General features: G+C 40.6%; 4 protein-coding genes across 7 annotated transcripts in view; all 4 read left to right on the forward strand.

Moving 5' to 3' along the window:
• Positions 1 to 2171, forward strand: part of prr16 (proline rich 16) — a 15106-nt gene extending 12935 nt beyond the window's left edge. The window contains exon 3 of one of the 2 annotated variants that reach the window (XM_073909893.1): positions 2064 to 2171. The gene's annotated coding sequence lies outside the window, so the exon portion shown is untranslated. 2 annotated transcript variants of the gene reach the window in all.
• The window catches only part of dmxl1 (Dmx like 1), a 372767-nt gene that overhangs the window by 166980 nt on the left and 178474 nt on the right, over positions 1 to 27313 (forward strand). The gene's annotated exons all lie outside the window — the stretch shown is intronic.
• lox (lysyl oxidase) lies at positions 6224 to 12475 on the forward strand. 2 transcript variants are annotated; one of them, NM_001386417.1, is given in 8 exon segments: positions 6691 to 6792; positions 6833 to 7342; positions 7831 to 7939; positions 8866 to 8997; positions 10353 to 10509; positions 10834 to 10929; positions 11313 to 11428; positions 11522 to 11711. In NM_001386417.1, coding segments are annotated over 7 exon segments (1026 nt in total). In that variant the 5' UTR covers positions 6691 to 6792; positions 6833 to 6933; the 3' UTR covers positions 11529 to 11711.
• The window catches only part of sncaip (synuclein, alpha interacting protein), a 28652-nt gene continuing 17332 nt past the window's right edge, over positions 15994 to 27313 (forward strand). Inside the window, exons 1-4 of one of the 2 annotated variants that reach the window (XM_009303688.5) lie at positions 15994 to 16116; positions 23434 to 23504; positions 24140 to 24203; positions 26450 to 26680. In XM_009303688.5, coding sequence (XP_009301963.2) covers positions 23448 to 23504; positions 24140 to 24203; positions 26450 to 26680 — 352 coding nt within the window. In that variant the 5' untranslated portion in view covers positions 15994 to 16116; positions 23434 to 23447. Of the gene's footprint in view, positions 16117 to 23431; positions 23505 to 24139; positions 24204 to 26449; positions 26681 to 27313 lie in introns of those variants that run through there. The other variant, NM_001113636.2, reaches the window with a different exon arrangement.

A 27313-nucleotide genomic window follows, 5' to 3' on the forward strand; every position in this document is an offset into this window, starting at 1 on the left:
GCCAGCATCAGGAGTTTCTAGAGTCTTCTCTAAGCTTTTGTACACAAGATCCTATTTTTGATATTTTCTCAGAGGATTTTAAAGATGTCACACACACACACACACACACACACACACACACACACACACACACACACACAACATACATGATGGAGGAGGACGAGGTGTTTATCTACTGATTAAAAACAACATGAAGAAAATCATGAGCGTCTGAGCATCTGTTCATGAGCTGTGTGTGTGTGTGTGTGTGTGTGTGTGTGTGTGTGTGTGTGTGTGTGTGTGTGTGTGTGTGCTGCTGCTGTTGTTAATGGACACAAGAGGGCGCTCATGTCATCACATCTCTTTCTCTCTCTGTGTGTATGTGTTCCAGTCATGTGTGTTTCCTCACGTCATTGTGTGTGAGTGTGTGTTTGGGATCTAGTGTGTGTGTGTGTGTGTTACTTTTATACGTTCCCTTATGTCAGATTGTGTGTGTGTGTGTTTCAGTCATGTGTGTTTCCTTACATTATTGTGGGTGTGTGTGTGTGTGTTCCAGCCTCACATTATTGTGTGTGTGTGTGTTCCAGCCTCACATTATTGTGTGAGTGTGTGTGTGTGTGTGTGTTCCACTTATGCGTTTCCTTATGTCATTTTGTGTGTGTGTGTGTGTGTGTGTGTGTTCCAGTCATGTGTGTTTCCTTACATTATTGTGGGTGTGTGTGTGTTCCACTTATGCAATTCCTTATGTCTGTGTGTGTGTGTGTGTGTGTGTGTTCCAGCCTCACAATATTGTGTGTGTGTTACACTCATGCGTTTCCTTGTGTCTGTGTGTGTGTGTGTGCGCGTTCCAGTCATGTGTGTTTCCTCACAATATTGTGTGTGTGTGTGTGTGTGTGTTCCAGTTATGTGTTTCCTCATGTCAGTGTGTGTGTGTGTGTGTGTGTTCCAGTTATGTGTTTCCTCATGTCAGTGTGTGTGTGTGTGTGTGTGTGTGTGTGTTCCAGCCTCACATTATTGTGTGTGTGTGTGTTACACTCATGCGTTTCCTTGTGTCTGTGTGTGTGTGTGCGCGCGCGTTCCAGTCATGTGTGTTTCCTCACATCATTGTGTGTGTGTGTGTGTGTGTGTGTGTTTGAGATCTTGTGTGTGTGTGTGTGTGTGTGTTCCAGTTATGTGTTTCCTCATGTCAGTGTGTGTGTGTGTGTGTGTGTGTGTGTGTGTCTTTGAGATCTAGCATGTGTGTGTGTGTGTGTGTGTTCCAGTTATGTGTTTCCTCATGTCAGTGTGTGTGTGTGTTTGAGATCTAGCATGTGTGTGTGTGTGTGTGTGTGTTCCAGTTATGTGTTTCCTCATGTCAGTGTGTGTGTGTGTGTATTCCAGTGATGTGTGTTTCTTCAGCTTGTGTGTGTTCTTGAGTGATGTTTCGTTGTGTCGCTGGTGTGTGTTCGTCCTCACTCTGCTAGACTCATGTAGATGTTTCAGTGTTCTCCCTGAAGTAAACAGGATGTTTATATGTTTATATGTGAGTACATATAGATATCTGTGATTGGCTGGTCAAGTTTGAGGTAAGTAACAACACACACACACACACACACACATACACACACACACACACACACACACACACACAAACTGTATTGTATAATTCTGTGTATTATATTTTGTTCACAGACACACACTATTTGTTTTGTATAATACTGTGTATTTTATATTTACACACACACACACGTTTCTTCATTTTTCTTCGGCTTAGTCCCTTATAGCCAGGGGTCACCACAGCAGAATGAACTGCCAACTATTCCAGCATATGTGTTACACCGTGGATGCCCTTACACACACACACACACACACACACACACACACACACTTTATTGTTGTATAACACTGTATTATATATATTGGAATATGCACACACACTCATATAAAGACTTTTGTTGTATAAGAGTGTGTTTTAAAACACACACACAGTTCTGTGTGGTGCTGCTGTGTTCAGATGTTGGTGATTTATATCTGCTGTGATTTGATAAGAGCGCTGCTGTCCTGAAGCCAAACCCCTCTTTGTTCTCACTGTGTTTATATTACAGAGGTGGAGACCACTGGAATGAGCTTCTGCACACCGATGAAGACGTGTGTGTGTGTGTGTGTGTCTGTGTGTGTGTTCTGCCACGTCTCACACCGAGCGGAGATCTGAGGTGATGTTTACAGCATCAACAAACACACAACGCCTGCACATTTCACAGCTTCACTGAGTGTTGCATAATGCTCCTCATACACTCATGCAGACCAACATCAGCTCTGACACGCGCTCCAGCTCACTGTTATATTCACATTTTATTCCTTATATTTGTCCCAGGGGATGTTTATCATTTACAGTTTTTCCTAGAGTATTTTTTGGTTCTATTTTTTGGATGGAATAAATATATATATGTATACATGAGCAATATCACTCAATATAATATGGCTGTATATCAGCACTGGTGTATATGAGCACTGCGTTGGCTCTTAGTGTCCCACCAGTGCTGATATACAGCCATATTGCACTGCTACTCATGTGATATTGCATTTATACAACAGTTCAACAGCATAATCGTGTATATAAAAAAGAAAATCAAACACAGCGAGGCTATAAACCCTTTTGTATGAGGAACTACTTTCTTCCGCCGTTTATTCACATCTGCAGCTGACGTCAGAACAGCAGAAACCGCTGCTACTTCACCTACGCCATCTTATTTAATAATTATCCTTCATCTTAGTTCCTTATTTATCAGGGGTTGCCACAGCGGAATGAACCACCACCTATTCCAGCATGTGTTTTACACAGCTGATGCCCTTCCAGCTGCAACCCACTAATGAGAAACACCCATACACACTCTTCCACACACACTTATACACTATGGCCAATTTACAATTGATATTTATTACAGATTTACATCAGATTTGAGAACCAGACTGAACTGTTGTATAAGTATAGATATATAAACAAATCACTGTTGTCCAAATGACTTGCTTAATTACCCTAACTTTACCCTAATTACCCTAGTGAAGCCTTTACATGTCACTTTAAGCTGAATATGAATATCTGTGAATTAGTGTGTATGGGTGTTTCCCAGTGTTGGGTTGCAGCTTGAAGGGTATCCGCTGCATTAAACATATGCTGGAATAGTTGGTGGTTCATTCCACTGTGGAGACACCTGATTAATAAAGGGACTAAGCCGAAAAGAAAATGAATGAATGAACCGTGTGTGTGTGTGTGTGTATGAAAGTATTTGATTGAAAAGTGTGTGAGCTATTGCGTATGTAAGTGTGAGTGTGTATGTGTGTATCTGTGTGTGTGATCATGTCTGTGTGTGTGTATTGTGTGTGTGTGAAAGTGAATGAAAAGTAATAGTGTGTATATAAGTATGTGTGTGTGTTGTTTGTGTGATCATGTTGGTGAGTGTGTGTTTATTTTGTGTGTTAGTGTAAAACTGTGAATGAGAGTGTGTGTGTGTGTGTGTGTGTGTGTGTGTGTGTGTGTGTGTGTGAGAGAATGTGTATATGAGTGTAAGTGTGTCTATGTCAGTGTGTGTGTGTGTTTGAGCATGTCTGTGTAAGAGTGTGTGTATATTTGTGTAATGGGTGAGGGTGTGTGTGTATATGAGTGAGTGTGAGCAAGAATGTGTGTGTGTGTGTGTGTGTCTGTATAAAAGAAAGTGATTGAAAAGTGTGTGAGCTATTGCGTATGTAAGTGTGAGTGTGTATGTGTGTATCTGTGTGTGTGATCATGTCTGTGTGTGTGTGTGTGTGTGTGTGTGAAAGTGAATGAAACGTAATAGTGTGTATATAAGTATGTGTGTGTGATCATGTTGGTGAGTGTGTGTTTTTTTTGTGTGTTTGTGTTAAACTGTGAATGAGAGAGAGTGTGTGTGTGTATGTATGTATGTATGTGTGTGTGTGTGTGTGTGTGTGTGTGTATGTGTGTGTGTGTGTGAGAGAGAGAGAGAGAGCATGTGTATGAGTGTGTGTCTATGTCAGTGTGTGTGTGTGTTTGAGCATGTCTATGTAAGAGTGTGTGTATATTTGTGTCATGGGTGAGGGTGTGTGTGTATATGAGTGAGTGTGTGAGCAAGAATGTGTGTGTGTGTTGCTGGTTTTCATCATGTTCTGAGCACCAATGTGTCCAGCAGCAGCAGTAAATGTTGATGTTGTGTGTTGGTTGATTTGGTCTCCACGAGGAAAAGAGCTGATCAGTCAGACAGAGTGAAGGAGTGTGTGTGTGTGTGTGTGTGTGTGTGTGTGTGTGTGTGTGTGTGTGTGTGAGGGTTTGCTGGTGAATTCTCCGTGTGTTTAATACGTCCTGTGTGTGTCTAGTAGCAGTTTCCCCTGCGGAGCGTCGGCTCATTATAAAGCAGATTAAAGTGTTGAGATCAGCGTCTCGCATCTGCTTCTCGTTCACTTCTGAACCTGCAGAGTTTATACACACAGGTAAACACTCTCACTTTGATCCTCACACACCGCTGCAGACGCCACTCGCTTTCCCCTGAGCTGAGCAAAACATGGAGCCTGTGTGTGTGTGTGTGTCTCACAAGATGACTTTAGCCGGCACGGTGGCGCAATGGTTAACACTGTAGCCTTACAATAAGAAGGTCTCTGGTTCGAGTCCTGGCTGGGTCAGTTGGTGTTTGTGTGGAGTTTGCATGTTCTCCCCGTGTTGGCGTGGGTTTCCTCCGGGTGCTCCGGTTTCCCCCACAGTCCAAACACATGCGCTATAGGGGGACTGATCAACTACACTGACCTTAGTGTATGAGTGCATATGCTGGAATAGTTGGCGGTTCATTCCACTGTGGTGACCCCTGATGAATAAAGGGACTAAGAAGAAGGAAAATTAATGAATGATAGAATTCATAATTGATTGGGATCATAAAACCACAGCCACATCACCCTGCAGACCCACACCGGTCCCTCACTGACGCTAAGCAGGGCTGAGGCTGGTCAGTGTCTGGATGGGAGAGCACATGGGAACACTAGGCTGCTGTTGGCAGTGGTGTCAGAGAGGCCAGCAGGGGGCGCTCAACCTGCTTTCAGTGTGAGTCCTTATGCCCCAGTATAGTGAATTGGACTCTATACTGTCAGTGAGCGCCGTCTTTCAGATGAGATGTTAAACCGAGCTCCTGCCTCTCTGTGCTCATTAATAACCCCATGGCACTTCTGGTAAAGAGTAGGGGTGTAACCCCATCATGCCCTCCCAGTCATCCCCATCCACTGATTGGCTCCATCACCGTCTCTCCACTCCACCTATAGCTGCTGTGTGGTGAAGCTCTGGCGCTGCTGTCCTGTGGCTACCGGAGCATCATCAGGTGGTGTGTGGAGAGACCCCCCTCATGATGGTGAAGCTGCGCTGTATAAATACACATCACAATACAATAACACATTTAAAATAATCTCGTGAATCAGACGTTTTAACCCACACAATGCACTTTAGGCTGAATCCCCTCCACAATACCAATAACACACTAATGACCGGCTGAAGCAGGTGTAGCGTGACGGGTGTTTTATAGGACTCCACTGCGCAGAGGTCAGTGCTTATAAACACGAGTGCTCTGGTTTCACTGCTGTTCTGAGGTCAGCACAATCTGGACAAAAACACTCCAAGCCCAAACCACCGTTCCACAAATTCAATAAAAACACACAGACATCACATTCTGCTCCGAAAATACTGCGAGCAGAGGCTCGACAACAGCAACACCATACACTCACGCTCATTTGCTGGAGCTCTCTGAGGAAAAACACTCAGAAGTGTCAGAGTTGTGTCAAAACTGTGCAGATAAACAACTATGATTTCCTTTTGTTGACTCCTTAAAGCAAAATAAACGAGAATAAGACTAGTTGAAATTAGCATTTCAGTTCAAATTGTTATAATGTTGGCTGACATGGTCAGTGGTTAGCACTATGGTCTTATAGTAAGAAGGTCACAGGTTCAAGTCCCAACTGGGTCAGTGTGGAGTTTGCATGTTCTCCCCGTGTTGGCATGGGTTTCCTTTGGGTGCTCCGGTTTGGCCGTAGTGTATGAGTGTGTGTGTGTGTGTATGGGTGGTTGCCAGTACTGGGTTGCAGCTGGAAGGGCATCTGCTGCTAAAACATATGCTGTAATAGTTGGCAGTTCATTCCGCTGTGGCGACCCCTGATTAATAAAGGGAGTAAGCTGCAGGAAAGTGAATGAGCGTTATAATGTTGCTGTGATTCTGTCATTTGTTATATAATTTAGTTTTTCAGGATCTGCTGCTCCACATCCAGAGAAGTCAGCTGAGGTGGCTCGGGCGTCTGTTCGGATGCCTCCTGGACACCTACCTAGGGAGGTGTTCCAGGCATGTCCCACCAGGAGGGGGCATCGGGGAAGACCCAGGACACTCTGGAGGGACTATGTCTCTAGGCTGGCCTGGGAACACCTCGGGATCCCCCTGGAGGAGCTGGAGGAAGTGTCTGGGGAAGGGGGAAGTCTGGAGTTCTCTCCTAAGACTGCTGCCCCCGCGACCCGGCCCTGGAAAGGCGTCAGCTTTTATATGTAGCCTAGTTATTTTTCCACATGAAGTTAGACAAAATTAAAATGAAAACTGTTTGGCTGTAAGGGTCATCATCACTGTGAAGTGCCTTTGAGACCCACATTTGAAACATGAGAAAGTGCGTGTGTGTGTGTGAGAGAAAGTGTGTACGTGTGTGAGAGAGAGAGTGTGTGTGTGTGTGTGTGTGTGTGTGGTCAGCAGCTCCTCCTCCTCATCAGGTTTCTGTTCTCCTGTTCCCAGTGTATGATGGAAGGTCTCTGCATTCTTCCTTTGAGTGTGTGTGTGTGTGTGTGTGTGTGTGTGTGTGTGTGTGTGTGTGTGTGTGTGTGTGTGTGTGTGTGTGTGTGTGTGTGTGTGAGTGTGAAAGAAAGCTAGAGAGGCAGTGTGTGTGAAGCTTCAGGTCTGTTCTCAGTGTATGATGGAGCGTCCCGGTGTCCTCCCTCTGCTGCTGCTCTGTGTGTGTGTTCTCCTCCAGCCGGCTGCGTCTCAATCCTCCGCGGGCTCCAGAGCAGCAGCAGCAGCACAGCGCTCCCGCACCCGCTGGGTCACCAACGGCCGGGTGTTCCAGCTGCGCAGCCGCGGGCCACAGTATCAGCCGGCGGGCAGAGCAGAGGCAGCCCGACCAGAAGCTCCCGCAGCGGAGCAGAGGAACTCCAGCAGCAGATCTGAGGATGGCATGGTGTCCGATGACCCCTATGACCCCTACAAATCCATCAGGAACAACCCCTACAACCCATACTACAACTACTACGACTCCTACTACCGGCCCAGGCACCGCAGCACGCAGAGGCATCACGGATACGGGACCCGCTACTTCCAGAACGGTGAGAATGAAGATGATGCGTGATGTTAAAGACTACGACTTCATGATCAGCCTATATATTTATTTACATCATCCCCTGTGTGCTGTCGGGTCGCTTTCATCCACTCTGGGCTGATTTTGAGTCTTAATTTGGCCTCATCTTTCTCCTGGTTTCAGCAGATGTGATCATTTCTGCTGACTAATCTTACTTTGACTCATATTTTGGGGAAATGTTTTGGAATTGTTCAATACTCTGTTCAGACTGACTCCCCTTTGGTGATGTTAGTAGCTGTTTTCCCCATTGACCTCCATTATAATCACATTTATTGATTGTAAAGCCACGGCAGCAGATAATCCTGTGTTCTTCAGTGTTGCTGGTTTCTCTGTTGGGATGAAGAGTGTGTTATTTTAGTGCTGGAGGATATAACTCTTGAAAAGGATCTACTGTGTTGCCCTGATGAAGATGATGAGGAAGCACACATCTGTCCTGTGTTTGTGTGTGTGTGTCAGGTCTGCCGGATCTGGTGGTGGACCCTTACCTGATCCAGGTGTCCACGTATGTGCAGAGAGTGCCGATGTATAACCTGCGGTGCGCGGCGGAGGAGAATTGCCTGGCCAGGTCAGTATAGCAGCGGCGCAGCTCCTAACTTACAGCCCTGTGAGAGAATATTAGGGGTTTGGCCCCCTGCTAACATACACTAATCTATCCATTAACTGCATTATGGGATGTTGATCTCTGCTCTGTCCACTTCTGATGATGTAAACTCAGCTCTACAGTTTAACAAAGAGACTTTTACTGACATTTTAGAGGTTTGAGATGATATCAGAGACAATCTGTAGAGGAATAAGAGTGTAGAGTAAGAGTAAACGTGCTGCAGTTCATGACATGGAGTCTGTAGTGTAATATACAACACCAACACACACACAATACAGCACTGCACACTATTACACATGTGCTGAACACACACTTTTACACACTGATCAAGGTTAAAAGCTGCTGGAGGAAGATCAAGATCCCATAATGCAACTCACCAGCAGAAATCAACAGGAGAGAATAAAAACATGAATCACAAAATATGTGAAACTGCTATTTTATGGATATTTTAGTGCAGTAATATAGCAGATCGGTCATCATTTACTCCCCCTTCACTTGTTTCAAACCTTTATGAGTTTCTTTTTGGTGCTGAACTCAAATGAAGATATTGTGAAGAAAGCTGGAAGCCTGTAACCATTGACTTACCTTTGTTTTTCCTAGTATGGAAGTCAATGGTTACCAGTTTTCGGTATTCCTCAAAATATCTTCTAGAAAGAATTTATCTTCAGAAAGTGAACCCTGATAAAGAATAAGACGAAGGAGAGTAAATAAGTAAATGACAAGATCAAAAATATTTTACAGCATATTTGTGTTTGCTGTTATAACACATAACACTGGTGTGAAGAACTGATCATTAGTCTGTGTGTGTGTGTGTGTGTGTGTGTGTGTGTGTGTGTGTGTGTGTGTGTGTGTGTGTGTGTGTGTGTGTGTGTGTGTGTGTGTGTTTTTAGCTCAGCATCAGGAGCTGCAGACTACGACACACGGGTTCTGCTGAGGTTCCCTCAGCGCGTCAAGAACCAGGGAACAGCAGACTTCCTGCCCAGCAAACCCAGATACGCCTGGGAGTGGCACAGCTGTCACAAGTGCGCAGATCACACACACACACACACACACACACACACACCCACACAGTGCAATACTACACAAAAACACTGCATTACTGCTCACACAACACTGCAATACTACACACTGCACACAAACACCACACCACTGCACACACAACACTGCACACAAACACTGCACTACTGCACACACAAACACTGCACTACTGCACACACAAACACTGCAATATGCACACACAAACACTGCAATATGCACACAAACACTGCACTACTGCACACACAAACACTGCAATATGCACACAAACACTGCACACAAACACTGCACTACTGCACACACAAACACTGCAATATGCACACACAAACACTGCAATATGCACACACAAACACTGCAATATGCACACAAACACTGCACTACTGCACACACAAACACTGCAATATGCACACAAACACTGCACACAAACACTGCACTACTGCACACACAAACACTGCAATATGCACACACAAACACTGCAATATGCACACAAACACTGCACACAAACACTGCACTACTGCACACACAAACACTGCACACAAACACTGCACTACTGCACACACAAACACTGCACTACTGCACACACAAACACTGCACACAAACACTGCACTACTGCACACACAAACACTGCACTACTGCACACACAAACACTGCAATATGCACACAAACACTGCACTACTGCACACACAAACACTGCACTACTGCACACACAAACACTGCAATATGCACACACAAACACTGCACTACTGCACACACAAACACTGCACACAAACACTGCACTACTGCACACACAAACACTGCACTACTGCACAAACAAACACTGCAATATGCACACAAACACTGCACACAAACACTGCACTACTGCACACACAAACACTGCACACAAACACTGCACTACTGCACACAAACACTGCACACAAACACTGCACTACTGCACACAAACACTGCACACAAACACTGCACTACTGCACACAAACACTGCACTACTGCACACAAACACTGCACACAAACACTGCACTACTGCACACACAAACACTGCACTACTGCACACACAAACACTGCAATATGCAGACAAACACTGCACTACTGCACACACAAACACTGCACTACTGCACACACAAACACTGCACACAAACACTGCACTAATACACACAATACTGAAAAACTACAGATTCATAGTTTAACAGTTTAAAAACTGTATGACTATGGAAATCATACGCAATCACTCTTGATATCACTTGATATCAGAATTATTTATTATTTTGGTCTAGTCAAAAGACTTTAAGAGAGTAAATCATCATTGCAGTGTGTAGAGTCGTGATCCACCGTCCTCTGTGTGTTTCAGCCACTATCACAGCATGAACGAGTTCTGCCATTACGATCTGCTGGACTCCAGAACTCAACAGAGAGTGGCTGAAGGCCATAAAGCCAGTTTCTGTCTGGAGGACACGTCCTGCGACCCGGGATACCACCGGCGCTACGCCTGCACGTCCCACACACAGGTCATTACTTCAGTTCAAGTCCACTTTCATCAATTCATCAAGTTTCTGTAGCGCTTTCACAGATTAGATTGTGTCAAAGCAGCTTAACAGATGAAGTTTTCACAGTTTTCAGAGTTCAGCTCAGTTCAGTGTCATGTAAATGTGACTGCTGAAAGCCCAAACACTGAAGAGCAAATCCAGCCATGCACAAAACTACAGCACAACAATGCAAACGGCAGCCCTAATCACAGAGGACACCGAGATGATGAGCTGTAATCTACTGTGTGTGTGTGTGTGTGTGTGTGTGTGTGTGTGTGTGTGTGTGTGTGTGTGTGTGTACCACAGGGTTTGAGTCCTGGTTGTTACGACACGTACAGCGCTGACATCGACTGTCAGTGGATCGACATCACGGACGTCCAGCCTGGAAGATACATACTGAAGGTTACAATAAACATTCTGCTTATAAATAACAGTCCATCTCTGAACACACATCACATGACGAGAACTGTAGCTATTAACAGGGAGCTGATATGCAAAAATAACGTTTATAAGGTGTTTAAACACAGTTGTGTGTCAGCAGTGTGTGAATACATCCAGCCTCTAATGGTAAACAATAATAAATACTAGCATTTTTTTATTATTATTAAAATCTGCCATAGTAAACAACAACAAAACTTTCTGAAGAGGAAAAAATATTAATATTAAATTAATAATATATTAATAATAAATAGGAATTACTGTTGAAATTTCTGCACTCTGTTAAACATCACTTGCTAATTATTGTAAATCTACATGTACTTCTTCTGCTCTTTATATGATTCCAGGTGACAGTGAATCCAGGTTTCCAGGTGTCGGAGTCAGACTTCAGTAATAATATTGTCCGCTGTGATGTTCATTATACTGGAAACTACGCGCATGTGTCCGGCTGCACCGTGAGTCCGTAAGTGCTGCGCTTCATTGATCCTACAGGACCTGAGAGAAACACTCTCATGTGTCAGAATATGCTGAGCGTGTCCAATGTTTCTCTTCACAGACACTAGCAGCAGAGACATCCTCGACATCCCTGATCATCTGTTCACCAGGAGAAATAACGTCCATTTCTGAATACCTGTGAAAACAATACTGCAGCGCTGTTATTATTATTATGACAGAGGTACGAGCTCTCGGGATTTACAAATAAACTGCAAAACACTCATTTTCCTTAAATAAATAACCTAAATATCTGTTTGCCGTTTACTTGAGCATCCAAATGGTCAACTTTACTGAATACTGAAATTGTTTAAAGGGAATTATGTTTAAAACAAGAGCAGATATCTGCCTGTAAGGTCAGAAAAGCAGCATGCTTTCCTTTTGAGTTAATTTTAATTAGTGTATAATTTACACTCCCCGGCCACTTTATTAGGTACACCTCACTAGTACCGGGTTGTTCCCCCTTTTGCCTTCAGAACTGTCTTAATCCTTCATGTCAGAGATTCAGCAAGCTGCTGGAAATATTCCTCAGAGATTTTGCTCCATATTGTCATGATAGCATCACACAGTTGCTGCAGATTTGTCGGCTGCACATCCATGATGCCAATCTCCCATTCCACCACATCCCAAAGCTGCTCTATTGGATTGAGCTCTGGTGACTGTGGAGGCCATTTGAGTACAGTGAACTCATCGTCATGTTCAAGACACCAGTCTAAGCATTATCTTAGTGTAAAATAATGCGTCAGGTGTAGTAATCCTTATTATTTTGTAAGAGTCATCATAATTATATCTATATTAATGATGTTGTTTTACGTTTAGTTAATTATTGATGTAAACATGAGGATCATGGTGCTTTAGTATGTGTGCATGAAGGTTGTGTTCAGGTTTTTCTTTGATAATATCTCTGTATTTTCAGACATTATTATATTTTCCGCCTCTTAAAGGTGCTATTGACATTAACGTCACTTTAGTTTAGGAGGGAAAACTTAACTTGAATAAAAGCAATGAGAATATGTTTTTTAATTCTCATCTGTGTTCTTATTACTTGAAGATGAATCTGAGTGTGTGTGTGTGTGTGTTCGGTAAAGCTGCTGTGGTCACATTAGACATGATCAAGCCAAATTTCAGCAAAATAAATGAGGATGACTGCATTTTTGTAAAGTTTATTTATAAACTAATTTGGAGAGGATCACGAGCTTATGATTGTTCACAGCTGTTCCAGCATTAGCTCATAACCAATTATCCAATCAGACGATCCTTAACTCACTACAAATAACCATAGCTTTCTCATCTCAATATCTTGGTCTTGAAGAAACCCCCCCACCCAACCCTACTTTCCCTCCTTTCAACCGGGCGGCACGGTGGTCAGTGATTAGCGCTGTTGCCTCACTGTAAGAATGCCCCTGCTTTAATTCCCTTCCAAACCAGGCGGCATTTCTCTGCGGAGTTTTTCTCGTTCTCCCCTTGCTGGAGTGGGTGTTCCCCAGGTCCTCCGGTTTCCTCCCACAGTTCAAAAACAAACACCCTAAACAATTAATCCAAAATATTTCAGCCAAACTCTGAGTACCTCTTCTCAGCATCCATAACTGACACTTAGCTACAACAAGCAGGAGGGGGAGCCATCGAGATCAACCTGAGCTCAAACTCCCCTCTCTCCCTGCAATGGGAGGGAGCCCAGGGCTCGAGGATCTTATGAGCTCAGGGCTCTCTCCCGAGACAGCATGATGAACACGCTTTATATTCAATCATCAGCTGAGGGTGAACTGTAGAAAGTGTGTGTGTGTGTGTGTGTGTGTGTGTGTGTGTGTGTGTGTGTGTGTGTGTGTTTGTGTGTGTGTGCGCGCCGGTTATGGTTAATATTGTTAATATTAATATGGTTCCATATTTCTCAACCATTTTATCTAAAAGTAAGCAAAATGTAACACCCTCCTTTGTGCAATCCTAATATTCTAATTTAAAAATGAGTATAAAATGTAGTAATTAATAATTTTAGCAATTCTAAAACTTAAAAAGATTTTCTGTTAACATCTATTAGCTTTATTATTTTTCAACAGAAATTTGCTAGGTGTAGCGTTTATGATGAGTGTAAGATATTCCCTGTGCAGATATCACTGTTGTTAGTTGGTAACATTACATGTCATTTCTTATTTATCGTGACGCTCCTGATGATGGAACATTTGTGAAATTATGCAAAATACCAGATTGCATGGATGTAAATTAAAAAGGTAATGATTTTCACCAACACAACATTTTGTGACAGAACTGAGCTGAACGTAACGCATCCTCTATTTGGCAATTGTACTTATTTGTAGAATAAATGTAGTGTTTGCAGCTGAGATTCACGGGTAAAAGTTTTCCACTCATGTTAGTCACGTGAGCACAGCGCGGGACTTTTCCATCATGAGTGACTCTGCTCACCTGTACTGTAGTTTACACACCTGCACAGGCCTGGGAAACCAGCCTTATGGTATTAGAGCTAATTCAGGTGTCCATCGTTTAAATACAACTAACGTAAGGTAACCAGCAAACACTGGCCTACTATTATTGAACAGCTAGATAAGGAACACTACAGGTCAGGTGAGTCTGCGGAGTGTTCTCATGACGTTGGCACATTCACACAATCACCTTAATCAACGTTTCAGAAAAGTATTTGCAAATTCTGAATAATGGAATTATAGTAGCAGCCAATGTGTACAAATTACAACATCGTTCAGTCAAAAATGGTGCTAGTGTTGTTCTTCAGCATTAACAGCATTTTAGAGACACATTCAGACACACAAATTGAGGAAAACCTGAAAAATAAACTATTGTAAAAGTACGTAGAGTTTGTTTTACATAACGTTAATACAACAGTAATGTATAGCAAATGCTGTCGTGTTTTTGAACCATACTATAGTAAAGTACTTGAGTCGATCTGTTGTGACGATTCCAGAGACGATACAACTATAGTAATTGATCTGTTGTGGTGATTCTACAGTTGCTATGGTAACACAACAATCATAGTTTTGATCTGTTGTGGTGATTCTAAAGTTGCTATGGTAACACAACAACTATAGCAATTGATATGTTGTGGCTATTCCACAGTTGCTATGGTAACACAACAACTACAGTAATTGATCTGTTGTGGTGATTCCACAGTTGCTATGGTAACACAACAACTACAGTTATTGATCTGTTGTGGTGATTCTACAGTTGCTATGGTAACACAACAACTACAGTAATTGATCTGTTGTGGTGATTCTACAGTTGCTATGGTAACACAACAACTACAGTAATTGATCTGTTGTGGTAATTCTACAGTTGCTATGGTAACACAACAACTACAGTAATTGATCTGTTGTGGTGATTCTACAGTTGCTATGGTAACACAACAACTACAGTAATTGATCTGTTGTGGTGATTCCACAGTTGCTATGGTAACACAACAACTACAGTAATTGATCTGTTGTGGTGATTCTACAGTTGCTATGGTAACACAACAACTACAGCAATTGATCTGTTGTGGTGATTCTACAGTTGCTATGGTAACAAAACAACTACAGTAATTGATCTGTTGTGGTGATTCTACAGTTGCTATGGTAACACAACAACTACAGTAATTGATCTGTTGTGGTGATTTTACAGTTGCTATGGTAACACAACAACTACAGCAATTGATCTGTTGTGGTGATTCTACAGTTGCTATGGTAACAAAGCAACTACAGTAATTGATCTGTTGTGGTGATTCTACAGTTGCTATGGTAACACAATAGCTATAGCAATTGATCTGTTGTGTTGATTCTACAGTTGCTATGGTAACACAACAGCTATAGCAATTGATCTGTTGTGGTGATTCTGCAGTTGCTATGGTAACAAAACAACTACAGTAATTGATCTGTTGTGGTGATTCTACTGTTGCTATGGTAACACAATAGCTATAGCAATTGATCTGTTGTGTTGATTCTACAGTTGCTATGGTAACACAACAGCTATAGCAATTGATCTGTTGTGGTGATTCTGCAGTTGCTATGGTAGCACAACAACTACAGTAATTGATCTGTTGTGGTGATTCTACTGTTGCTATGGTAACACAACAACTATAGTAATATAAACAAATAGCCCAATATTGTAGTTTGTTTTTTTTACAATTATTGTGTGTATTAGGCTATAATACAGTCCACCTCAGCTTACTGTAGTAAAACTAAAGCATACTGCAGTATTTATTGCAGTTATTAGTTCACTATAGGTATTACAGTATACTGGAACATTCATTGCCAAAGGGAGCTGTACAAACTATAATATACAGTGTATAATACATTTCACTACAGTATGTTCAAAACACTAGTATTTATCATAAATGACTAAAGTATATTTTGTTAGTTTTTGGTTATTAGAAAATTAGAAAAGAGTCTTTGTAATGTATTCTCCTCAGCTGTGTGGTCGTGTGTATGAGTGCGCGCGTTTTGTGTATGTATTTTGTGTGTGCTTGTCTCCCTCTGCTGGCATGTGTGTGTAAGTGCGCGCGGCCTTTTCTCTGCGTGTGCACGTGGCCCTTTTGGGGTCGCGCGCGCTGAGGAGGCTGAAGGAGGCGCGCGCTCGTGTCACATTCTTCAGATGATCCGCTAATCAGCAGAAACACACACACACACACAGTCGGCGACAGACAGCAGTGGACACAAGGTACGACACACACACATTCACATACATTTACATGCACTCTCACACACGCACACCCGAATCAGCCGAGAGAAACAACGAGAGGATGGAGATCATCTGAGGGATGCTAAGGCTAAAGCTAATGCTAGAAACAAAAGGCAGAAACAGAACACACACACACACTTAAACAGAGAGAGATGGGACACACACACACACAGATGAGCAAACAAGACAGCCCCACCATCTTCAACATCCTCATCATCATCATCATCATTATTCTGTCTTGAATATTCATCAGTGTGTTTAATCATCAGTTATATCTGTGTGTGTGTGTGTGTGTGTGTGTGTGTGTGTGTGTGTGAGAGAGAGAGAGAGAGAGAGAGAGAGAGAGAGAAAATATGTATACTTGTCATATTTCTGCTTTTATTGTATTGGATTGATCAGTTTTTCTGAAGAATAAAGTTTTCATCAGTTATAAATCACTCAACCAACTCACCCACCAACCGCTAGTTAATGTTAATCAGTGCTTAAAATCAAATTAAAGTGAAAATATTATGCCACAAACACAGTACAATATGCAGTAAAATGATTATACAACCGCCTCTGACCTTACAAAAACTAAAATATCAGTAATAATCTAAATTATGGAGTACAATAAGAAGTAAAAACATATTTTAATTGTAGAAATATAAGTTACAGCTATAGAAGATGCGTACAAATATAAAACATTTAAAGCTTTATTCCGTTCAATTAATCTTCATTTCTCGAGCGCTTCTAACCAGTTCTCTCAAACCAACGCTGTAGGTTTGCACTTGACATTGATATATATATATATATATATATATATATATATATATATATATATATATATATTAGGGATGTAACGGTATTGTAAATACCGTCATACCGCAATATTAATTTTTTTCGATATTACCGAAGTCGCATGACTCGGTAAAACTATAGGTCTTCTGAGAAAATTTGCTCAGGCGAATGAAGCGAACAGGAGGTAGCGAAAACTACAATTGCCATCAGCCCATGCTTGACCATCATCCTTTGCGGTCTGTTGTCGCTACAGATCCAGTAATGCGGAAATGGAGTGTGCTGCTAGAAGCGGGGATGAAAAAGAGCTGGAAAACCCTAAAGCGGGTGTTGTCGCGCGCGTACTGAATAGCGGTGTTGTCGCGCGCGTTCTAATCAGCTGTGTTGTCGCGCGCGTACTGAATAGCGGTGTTGTCGCACGAGTTCATATCAGCTGTGTTGTCGCGCGTGTACTGTAAAGCGGGGACGGGGGGTATGTCGCGTCGCGGGGGCACTTTTGATCATTTTGGAAGGGAACTTTCTATCCAAGACTAAAAAGGGCATGTGCACTGCACAGGTTGAGCCCTATGTGTGCACGTGCCTGCAAGTTGGGGAATACGACTAAAAATCAGTCATGGAGACTGCAGAAACACAGCACACTGTTCAGATTGATGCAGACATGAGATCTATCTCACTCATGGTTTATCCTCTCAAGTGGGGGAAAGACAATGCACAACGTTACCCACTGCTGTCAACCTGGGCCAAGTCATATCTCTCTTGTCCCAGAAACCTCAGTCCCAAATGAGAGGGGATTTTCTGTTGCAGGGGACATTGTAAATACCCAGAGATACCAGCTTTTACCAGATTATATTTATATGATAATTTTTCTTAAAACCCATCTCTATCTGAGTGAGTGTGTGATTAAATGTTGAATGTGATGAGTTTTCAACAATACTAAATTGAAACTTTATTTTTTTTACATGGTTTAATATTTTTTTGTTATTAAAATTGAAGTTAGTGTTTCAAAGCTTACAGATAGATGACTAATTTGTATGTCATTGACACTTTTGGCACTTTTTTGGAGTATTTTCATAAGTTTTGTTTTTTCCTGTAAATGATTCAACAAATACCGTACCGTGACATTCATACCGAGGTATTACCGTACCGTGAAATTCTGATACCGTTACATCCCTAATATATATATATACATGTGTATATATATATATATATATATATATATATATATATATATATATATATATATATATATATATATATATAAAATTTATATATATAAAATTTATATATATAATTTATACAACAGTTCTGTCTAGTTCCCGTACAGCCTCTTTACCCTTTGTGTATTACTCCGCCTACATACAGCCAGCAGAAAGCAGACACTACAGATCTACAGTGTAAAAGATGCACGCTCAACTGTGTAACTGTCAGCTTATGATTTGAATCCAACGCGGAAGAAAGTAGTTCCTCATACAAAAGGGTTTTTAAGACTCTCCATGTTTGATTTTGTTTTTATATACACGATTATGGCATCAAACGGTTGTATAAACGCAATATCACACGTAGCAGGACTCCCACCAGTGCCGATATACAGCCATATCGCACTGCTAAGAGTGTGTTATTGCTTATATATATATATATATATATATATATATATATATATATATATATATATATATATATATATATATATATAAATATATATTTATATATATTTATTATTATTATTATTATTTCATTAATTTATTATATTATTATTTAATCCTCTCTTCATACAATTTATTAGGTTAAATTAACTAGTCAGGCCTGTAGCCAAGGGGGGTTCGGGTTGGATTATTATTATTTTGGTACCCTTTCTCCTGTTTGGTAGCCTTTCGAAAGGATGCAGAAATAGTGATACTGTACGGTTTGGTTCGGTCACTTTTTGACAGTAGAAACGGGCCATAACCGAACGTGTGTGTTGATTTAACTGTTAATGTTATAATAATTTAGGTGATTGACTGCTGGCATAACGATGTGCATGATGTAACGTTACCGTCAGTAGCTATAGGCAGTCAAAAACTTTTCATTGCGGTTAAAGACACTTTCACTGAGCCAGATTGCTCTCGTTTCCGCTTATACAAAACAACTTGTTGCGTTTGTTCCAACGGGCATTGTCGCTGTCCATGCAACCCGTTTGGTTCACTCCGCAAGCTTACGAGCTGTGTGAGGGCGCGTCTGTGTGACATGCTGGCCGGAAACACGAGCATTTCTCATGTGAGATTGCCAACTGTGCAGACGAGGTTGGTCAGTTAAATAATGCTACTGTAGGTAATGTTTATTCAGCAACAGTTCTCCAGTACCGATAGCAGAACCGGTAATGTCAGAGCTTATTGATACTTCGGTCTTTCATAATAAAAATCACTGAGACGGATAAAGTACATAGTTTCGGTACCCATGCCTAATGCTGAAGTCAGATATTCTGCTTTGAAAATGTGCATTACGTGCCGGAACGTCTCTTTAACCCGCCCAATGCCAGTTTAGCCAATTATATTTCAGCACCCGGGTTGCCAGATTGTGGAAAACAGCGTATTTCATTCATTCAGTCAGTCAGGAAGTCTCTTAAAGCATGCGTCAGTGACTGAAATGTGACCTCTGGTGGACAGTAGCAGACTCTGAAATGAGACGCAGATTCAGAGTTCCACATGAGGTTATTAATTACCAAATAATATAAATATTACAAGTGTAAACGTTAGGTGAGCAGGTCACATTGTAACCTCGTGTCTTATCAACACGCTACACGACGAGATGCACCGTGATGAGCAGTTTGCAGTCATTCATGAGCACAGAATAGAGCACTCACTGCACTCCAGCGCAATGGTCAGGTTTATAACCTAATGAACACATATTAACCCTCTTTAACATGATTAAATGTAGATGCTGAATCACTGATATGTGTTGGTTTGCACCGAGTCTCAGTTCTGAAGATCAGTTTCAGATACTTTATTCTATTCTCCAGATCTGAGCTGAACTATCTGCTGCGGGTTTCAGTATATGGCAATAAATGTCATGTCAAACTCACATTATTAGCATTTAACACTGAATAAAGCAGGTTTCAGAATAGCGGATCTGAGTTAGGTCAATCAACTTTGAGTAGACCAACTCCGAGTTAAGCGTGCACACTGCAACTATAAAAAGGCATTATCAATGGAGGGCAGATATTACGAGTGACCATGGCAACATCTTCAAAAAAGAGATCAGCATTTCTTTCTCCAGCTGAACTTGATGTGATCATGCAAAGTTATAGCAAATATGAGCGTATACAGTATATTTAAAAGAAACAACCATCAGTGAAACAGAGACAGTCTGGAGTTGCTCAAGTTAATGCGTAGTTTTACATTTAAAGTATTTAAACATTAAAGTAAATTAAAATAAGTAATGTAATGTGTGACGTTTATACATTTTTCTAAACTTTTATACACGTTTAGCAGTTTTAATAGATTTAACAGGGCACTTGTGTGTCTGCCTTTTTTATTGATCAAGTGATAGAGGTTTATTTAACATTTAGAAGGTAAGCAGTGCTAAAAATACTCTTTAGAAAGAATAATAATCCCATTAATCTACAACAGTACACGTCGAAGGTCAATGAATTCAAGCTAATTATTTATTAAAAAAGACAAGCCATTCTCGTACGTGACTGTGTTCTGTGTGTGACTAAAATGTAGGAAATATCTTTGTTTCCAGCCAAATAAATTACATTAATTTATGTGCAAAACTGGAATAAAAGATGAAAAATAAAGTTTAAAAAATAATAAAAATAAAGTTTCCATCCAACGAGTCAAAAAAAAAAACCTCACTTCCTGATTAAACGGGCACCAAATATCTAGAGTAAAAACAGAATTTACTGAGGAAGAAGAATCTGCGTCAATTATTTCTTTATTTAATAAATGTACTCGCGCCTCAGAAGACAATGCTGACATACAATGAACACGTGGGGGCGTTTAAAGCCATGAAACGCGGAGATCTTGACACGCTCCAGACGCTCGGAGGTAATTAATAATATACACTAATACGCAAACAGTTGAGGCATTTTAGAATGACTAAAACAACATTTCAGACGTGTTACAGTGTGCTCAGCCTGCTGGTTTGTCCATTCACACACATTTCCATCATCATTTGATGACCTTTTTTATGCACATACTGTAATTTGTTCAGTAAAAGTGTTTCCGTCGTAGTTTATGCGCATATTTTCTAGTGAATAAAAGTTTATCCTCTCAGTTATGCGCATGTTTTTAATGCATATTTTCAAAAGTTAAGTGCATCATGACGTTTCCATTAATCCTTTTTATGCACGTATCCAAAATGAGCATTAAAATAGGTGTCTGGAGACGTAAGGCTAAGGCCAGAAATACAGCTTCATCTTTAAAGGGCACCTGTGGTAAAAAAATCTACTTTTCAAGCTATTTGGACAAACATATGTGTATATATAGTGTATAGCCCATCATATTGGGGTGATATAAACACACTCAGTCCTTTTTTTTCAATTTAACAACATAAAAATGGTGGACCAATTAGAGCGGTTTTAAACCCACCGCAACTTTATGTAGGAGTGCGATCCCCCCGCCCACCGAAGTGATTGACAGCTGCGCGCATTAACATGTTCCGGTAGTCGCGTGTATATGTCAACAAGACCAGACAGACATACGCAAAGCAACCGGGAATAAAAGGTCTGTTCTGGCCGCTAGGATCAGCGATCATCATCAAATGTGATTAAGAGTAAGTTTCACATGTTTAAAGTGTTTTAAAACAGAGTATGTGTGTAATTAATTACAGCGTTTTACTTCAGCTTTACTGCATCAGCACAGCCGCGTGTCAGAACAATTATAAAAGAAGAAGCTTCAATCCCGGTTTGTGGAAGTTAAATCAGGTTTATTTTGTACATTAGCATAACAGATATCCACACAGTACTGGAGGTTAGCCTGTATCCTGACACACTTGAGTGCATAAACAGTGCTAAGAGCGCTCTATCTGCCTGCCTGCCTGCGTGTGTGTGTGTGTGTGTCAGCTGCGGTGTGCGTGTGTATCTCTGTGTGTGTGTGTGTGCGCGCATGAACTTTGTAATGATATTGTGTGTGACTCATCAATGCAACTTCACAACAAATTCTGATTAGTAAGGGTTAGTTCTTACTGTAGTATCTCACAAACGCTTCGTGAGACCTGCTTCCTTTAAGTCTGTCTGTTGTCTGACGCAGCCGAGGGAGGAGATTAAAGCATGTGGGAAGGCACGTAGAAACAGTAGGCGGGCAGAACTCGGCTTAAAGGCGCAGTACAACAAAACCACCCCCTGCTGGAAATGTGTATAAAACAGCATCTTGTAAAAGGTATAATGAAAAATCTGATGGGTATTTTGAGCTGAAACTTTATATACACATTCTAGAGACGCAAAAGACTTATATTAAATCTGAAAAAAGGGGAGGAGACCGACAGAAACTCTGAGTTTAGAGAATAAAACCTGCTCCTGACCAGGTTAGATTCACATTGTAAGTGACCACAGTAACTGACTCTGAGTTGAAGTTACCTTTCTTTCAGAAACAGGCTTGACTTACCCTGCATTCTCCAGTTTAACAAACCTGCCACTCTGAAACGGAAAACCCAGAGTTTCTCTCATTTCAGGGTTAAAATACTCGGAGTTTTCACTTAACCTCCTTTCTGAAACAGGCCCCTGGAATCCAGCTTAAGACCTTTGGTGTAGATTGTGTCAGCAGCTGAACACAGAAGATTATAGTAAACTCAAACAGTGTTCAGAGTTAAAGTTCAGTGTGGTTTAATCCTCACTGCTGAGAGTCCAAACTGAAGATCAAATCCATCCATGCACAGCTCCACAAGACCCAAACCAAGCAGGAGGAGTGGAGGAACACACTTCACCAACTGACCAAAGTGAAGGAGAGAAACTTTGAGAGAAACCAGGCTCAGTTGGGCACGACCATTTCTCCTCTGGCCAGACTTCTTGTGCAGAGCTGCAGTCTAGGCGCCGGAGGCTGGAGAGCGCTGGACATCCATCGTGGAGAAGCTGCAGGTGGGAGAGGTCACCGGCTAGTGTTCAGGCCGGCCCTTCAGGATCAATGCGGACACTCGTCTGTCACTGAGGTCTTTCAGGAATCAGTCTCATGCTCTCCACTCCTCCATGACCACCACAGCAGCAGCTCAGGATACGGCCTGGTCCAGGATTATGGAGACCTCTAGAAGTGCTCTGTGGTTGGCATCATCACTTGATGAAGATGAACTTTAAATCTGAAGCATTTAGCTGTAGCAAAACATACTAAATTTACTCTATACCAACATCATGTTTTTATTTCAATAAGTTTATATAGTCTTTTGTAACCACGCCCACTTTCACGTCCACTGTCCAATCCGATGTGGGTTGAGCTGAAGCCCCGCCGCATGGCTCAGAATGATGTCACACTGATGCAGCAGTTGCAGTTTGTGTAATGATAAAGTGTGGATCAGTTATTGATTGTCGATTGGTAATAATCTGGTGTTTTTCAGCATGCTGACTGAAGATGGACGTTCCTGAATATCTGGATCTGGATGAGATTGACTTCACTGATGATTTACCTGTGAGTACTTATGAAATATGCAGATTATATTTAAAAATGGCAGATGCACAGTTGAGTAGATTTGCATCCCATAATCCAAATCATGTTCATTATACTGTAACTGCTAATTATTATTATCAGGTTATTATTATTATTATTATAAAGCAGATTTCATGTACTCGTGGTTATTTACATGGTCAGCGATTATTTACTATTTTCCATCAGCAGCTGTTTTAAAAATCGAAAATACTTTAATGCTTTTAGTCACATCATTATATTTACATATTCATGATTATCTGTTAAAGCTCAACAAAAACATATATTTAATATTTGGGTTAGTGTTTTTGCTTTGATTTTGCTTATTTCATATTGGATTGAATACATATTAGGACGTTTTATTTATCGTAAATTTAGAGTTTTCATTTTTAGTATATATTTTATTTTGATTATTTCAAGCTATTATTGTTTACTATTATATAATTAAAGTTTTATCAATAAATTATTAGCTTTCCGTCAATCCCTGAAACCCTGATCTAGATAAACTGCTTTGTTTGACTTGTTAAAGTGTACTGTAAATGTTTACATGTGCAGTGCTGAAGTTAAACTGATAGCAGTGTTTCCTAATGTGTGTGTGTGTGTGTGTGTGTGTTGTACAGTACTCATCTAAGAGCATTCCTGAACTGTGCCGGAGACATGATGGACAGAACGACGAGAGACAAGGTACTGCGCTCATTCACACACTTGTTTATAGTTTCACCAGCAGATGGCGCTCTGCTTTACAGACAGCCCTATTAAAGGGCCATGAAACCCTCTTGTTTCAGCAGGGTGTTTTCACACCTCTACTTTGGAAAAAGTCAGAAAAGTGGGCGTGTCCAGCTCTGTTTAGGGGGGAGTGTCGGAGGAAGAAAAGAGGCTTGGTGTGGGAGTGTCTATTTGGGCACGCGCAAGTTTCAGAGTCAAAACACACACCCAACAGGGGAGAAAGGGACTGTTTACATGGACGTCTGTAGTCGAATTATTTGACAAATGATTAAATGGTGGACTTTAACTGCAGTTTGGCTCTTTCATTCAGGGAATTCATTCATGCCCCTCGCGACAAACGAGATATTTGATTCGAGGAGCTGCTCTAAGCGTGTATTTTCAGGCAATGTTTGATACCACACGGCGAATGACAGAAAAAAACCTTCAGCATTTCCCGGAAACTTAAATGCACTCGGCAGGTAGTGTCAGAAAGCCGCGTGTGTTATTCCGGTCACTAAATCCTACATGAGGTTATAGTTTGGTTGTAAAGCTAACTTGTTTACACTCGGTGCAATAGTTTGTTCGATATGAATAAAATACGAAATGAATAAACAAAGAGCACTGGTCGCTCACTTACCAAATCTGTAGAGACAGGACAATCACCAGCAACTAGAGCCGCGTCTTTATTAAGAGGAGACTACAAGCGAATCCGGATCTCAGCATTTGCAGATCAGAACAGCTCTCAGGTAAACAATAATCCTCCTTAGACACGTAAGTTATTGTTGTCGAGCGTCGCGTACACTGTTAATCCACACGTGACTCCAGCTGCGCTCTCACAGAGAGAAAATGAAAACAAAACTTCACTGCAGCAAACTATAAAAGCAACACTTCACGCTTGTTTTGCCAACACAACGTGGCGTCTCTGTCGTCTGTGACAGTAATGAATATTAATGAAGCTGCACAATAGAGCGCGCTGATTGGTTTGAACCAAGCTTTACTCATGCATTAATGCAGCACACTGTAAGACGTAATAAGACACACTCTGGCACAGACGTCCAGTCTGCACGCTGGAATACACGCTATTATGTCATGACCGTGATGCAGCTTCAAAAATTAGTTTCAAACAGGAAGTACGAATTTGCTTAAAATAACGCAAAAACATCCAATTTACACTTTTTAGTGAGATATAGGTGTCCTAATAGTGTTTTTAGCAGTGTGGGACACATATACCACTGTCAACAGCTTAAACACATGTGTTTTGGTGTTTCGTGACCCTTTAAAAACTAGCCTTGAGCGCTATCTGCTGTTTAAAACTAGCTTACAGCACTATTAAAAACTAGCCTTGCGCTTCATCTGCTGCCCCCTATCTTCTGAGGTGGTAATAAATATATAAATGTTGCGCACACGGCAATAGACCTATATAAATATGAGCGTAATGACAACACAAATAAGTGCAACACAGTCTAACAACCATATAATTTCAATGTCATTTATTAATTTGATTTATTATTAACTTCACCTAAGGAGACTAGTGGGTAGAGGTCTGCATTCTTCTCTACTAGTGACTAGAGGTACAGCAGCTGCAAGTCGGCAGCTGTCCCATATAAGACTCTGGACAGTGTTCGTGTTTCTGCTGTGCCACAGAGCACCATATGTTACATATTAGATAACGTGAATGTGCACACGGGAGCAGGACTGAAAAATCAGCCCCGTGCAGACCTCTGCTAGTGGGAACAATGTTTTCAGCACACGTCTGTTCTTGGTTTATTTTAAAGACCGCCACTCGATGATCATCCTCAATGTTCAGTTGTGGCCTGTATTTATTTGTATGTATTTGATTTGCCATCAAGCTGTCAGAAAGTTTAACCTGCTGCTATAAAATCAACATGCTGCAGCTGACGCTATTGCTGAGTTATTAATCTGACGTGTAAACACTAATCCTATGAAATGTACAGGCTGATGGCTTTTTATTTGCGTGTTGTTGTTTTTTTTATATGTAACTATTAACAACTGTTGTTATCTTCTGTTTGTTTTGGATAAAATATAGTCATTCGAATAGTTTCATAAAATTTATTTAACTTTTGGAAATCCCCAAGCAACCCCCTGTCGTTGTCTCGTGACCCTCACTTTGGTAATCACTGGCCTAGAGTGCCTTCTGATGTTAAAAACTAGCCAAGAAAACCCTCTAATCCATTCTTGATTTTCTCTGTTCTGTGTGTTTTCAGCTCTGGCCATTAACTGGCCTCGTAGTGCGGCGTCTCACAGCGGTGCAGGACTCAAACCCACCGGTATCGCAGACGTCTACAGTAAATTCCGTCCTGTTAAACGCGTCTCTCCACTCAAACACCAGCCGGAGGAGACGCAGACACAGACGGAGACTGAAGGGAAGAGCTCAGAGACGGACACACCAAGCGGGAAAGAGGAGCCCAGCAAGAGCAGAGGCCTCATCAACCAGGGTCAGCAGTCAGCTTTATTTCAATATTAGTATTATTATTATTTAGATAATAATCATATAAATAATAATGACAATATAATACTACTACTAATAATAATAATATAAATAATATTGAATTATGACAATATAATAATAATAATAATAAAATAAAATAATAATATTAAGTTATGACAATATAATAATAATAATATGATTAATATTATTTATGGCATGACAATATAATAATAATAATAATAATAATAAAATAATATTATTAATGGTATGACAATATAATAATAATATAATAATAATATTTATGTAATGACAATATAATAATAATAATAATATAAATAATATTGAGTTATGACAATATAATAATAATAATAATATTAAAATAATAATATTAAGTTTTGACAATATAATAATAATATTATTATTTATGTAATGACAATATAATAATAATAATATAAATAATATTAAGTTATGACAATATAATAATAATAATAAAAATAATAATATAAATAATATTATTTATGGTATGACAATATAATAATAATAATAATAATAATAATAATGGTATGACAATATAATAATAATATAATAATAATATTTTTGTAATGACAATATAATAATAATAATAATAATACAAATAATA

This window comes from Danio rerio, chromosome 8 (genome assembly GCF_049306965.1).
Source record: "Danio rerio strain Tuebingen ecotype United States chromosome 8, GRCz12tu, whole genome shotgun sequence".
Taxonomy (NCBI): domain Eukaryota; kingdom Metazoa; phylum Chordata; class Actinopteri; order Cypriniformes; family Danionidae; genus Danio; species Danio rerio.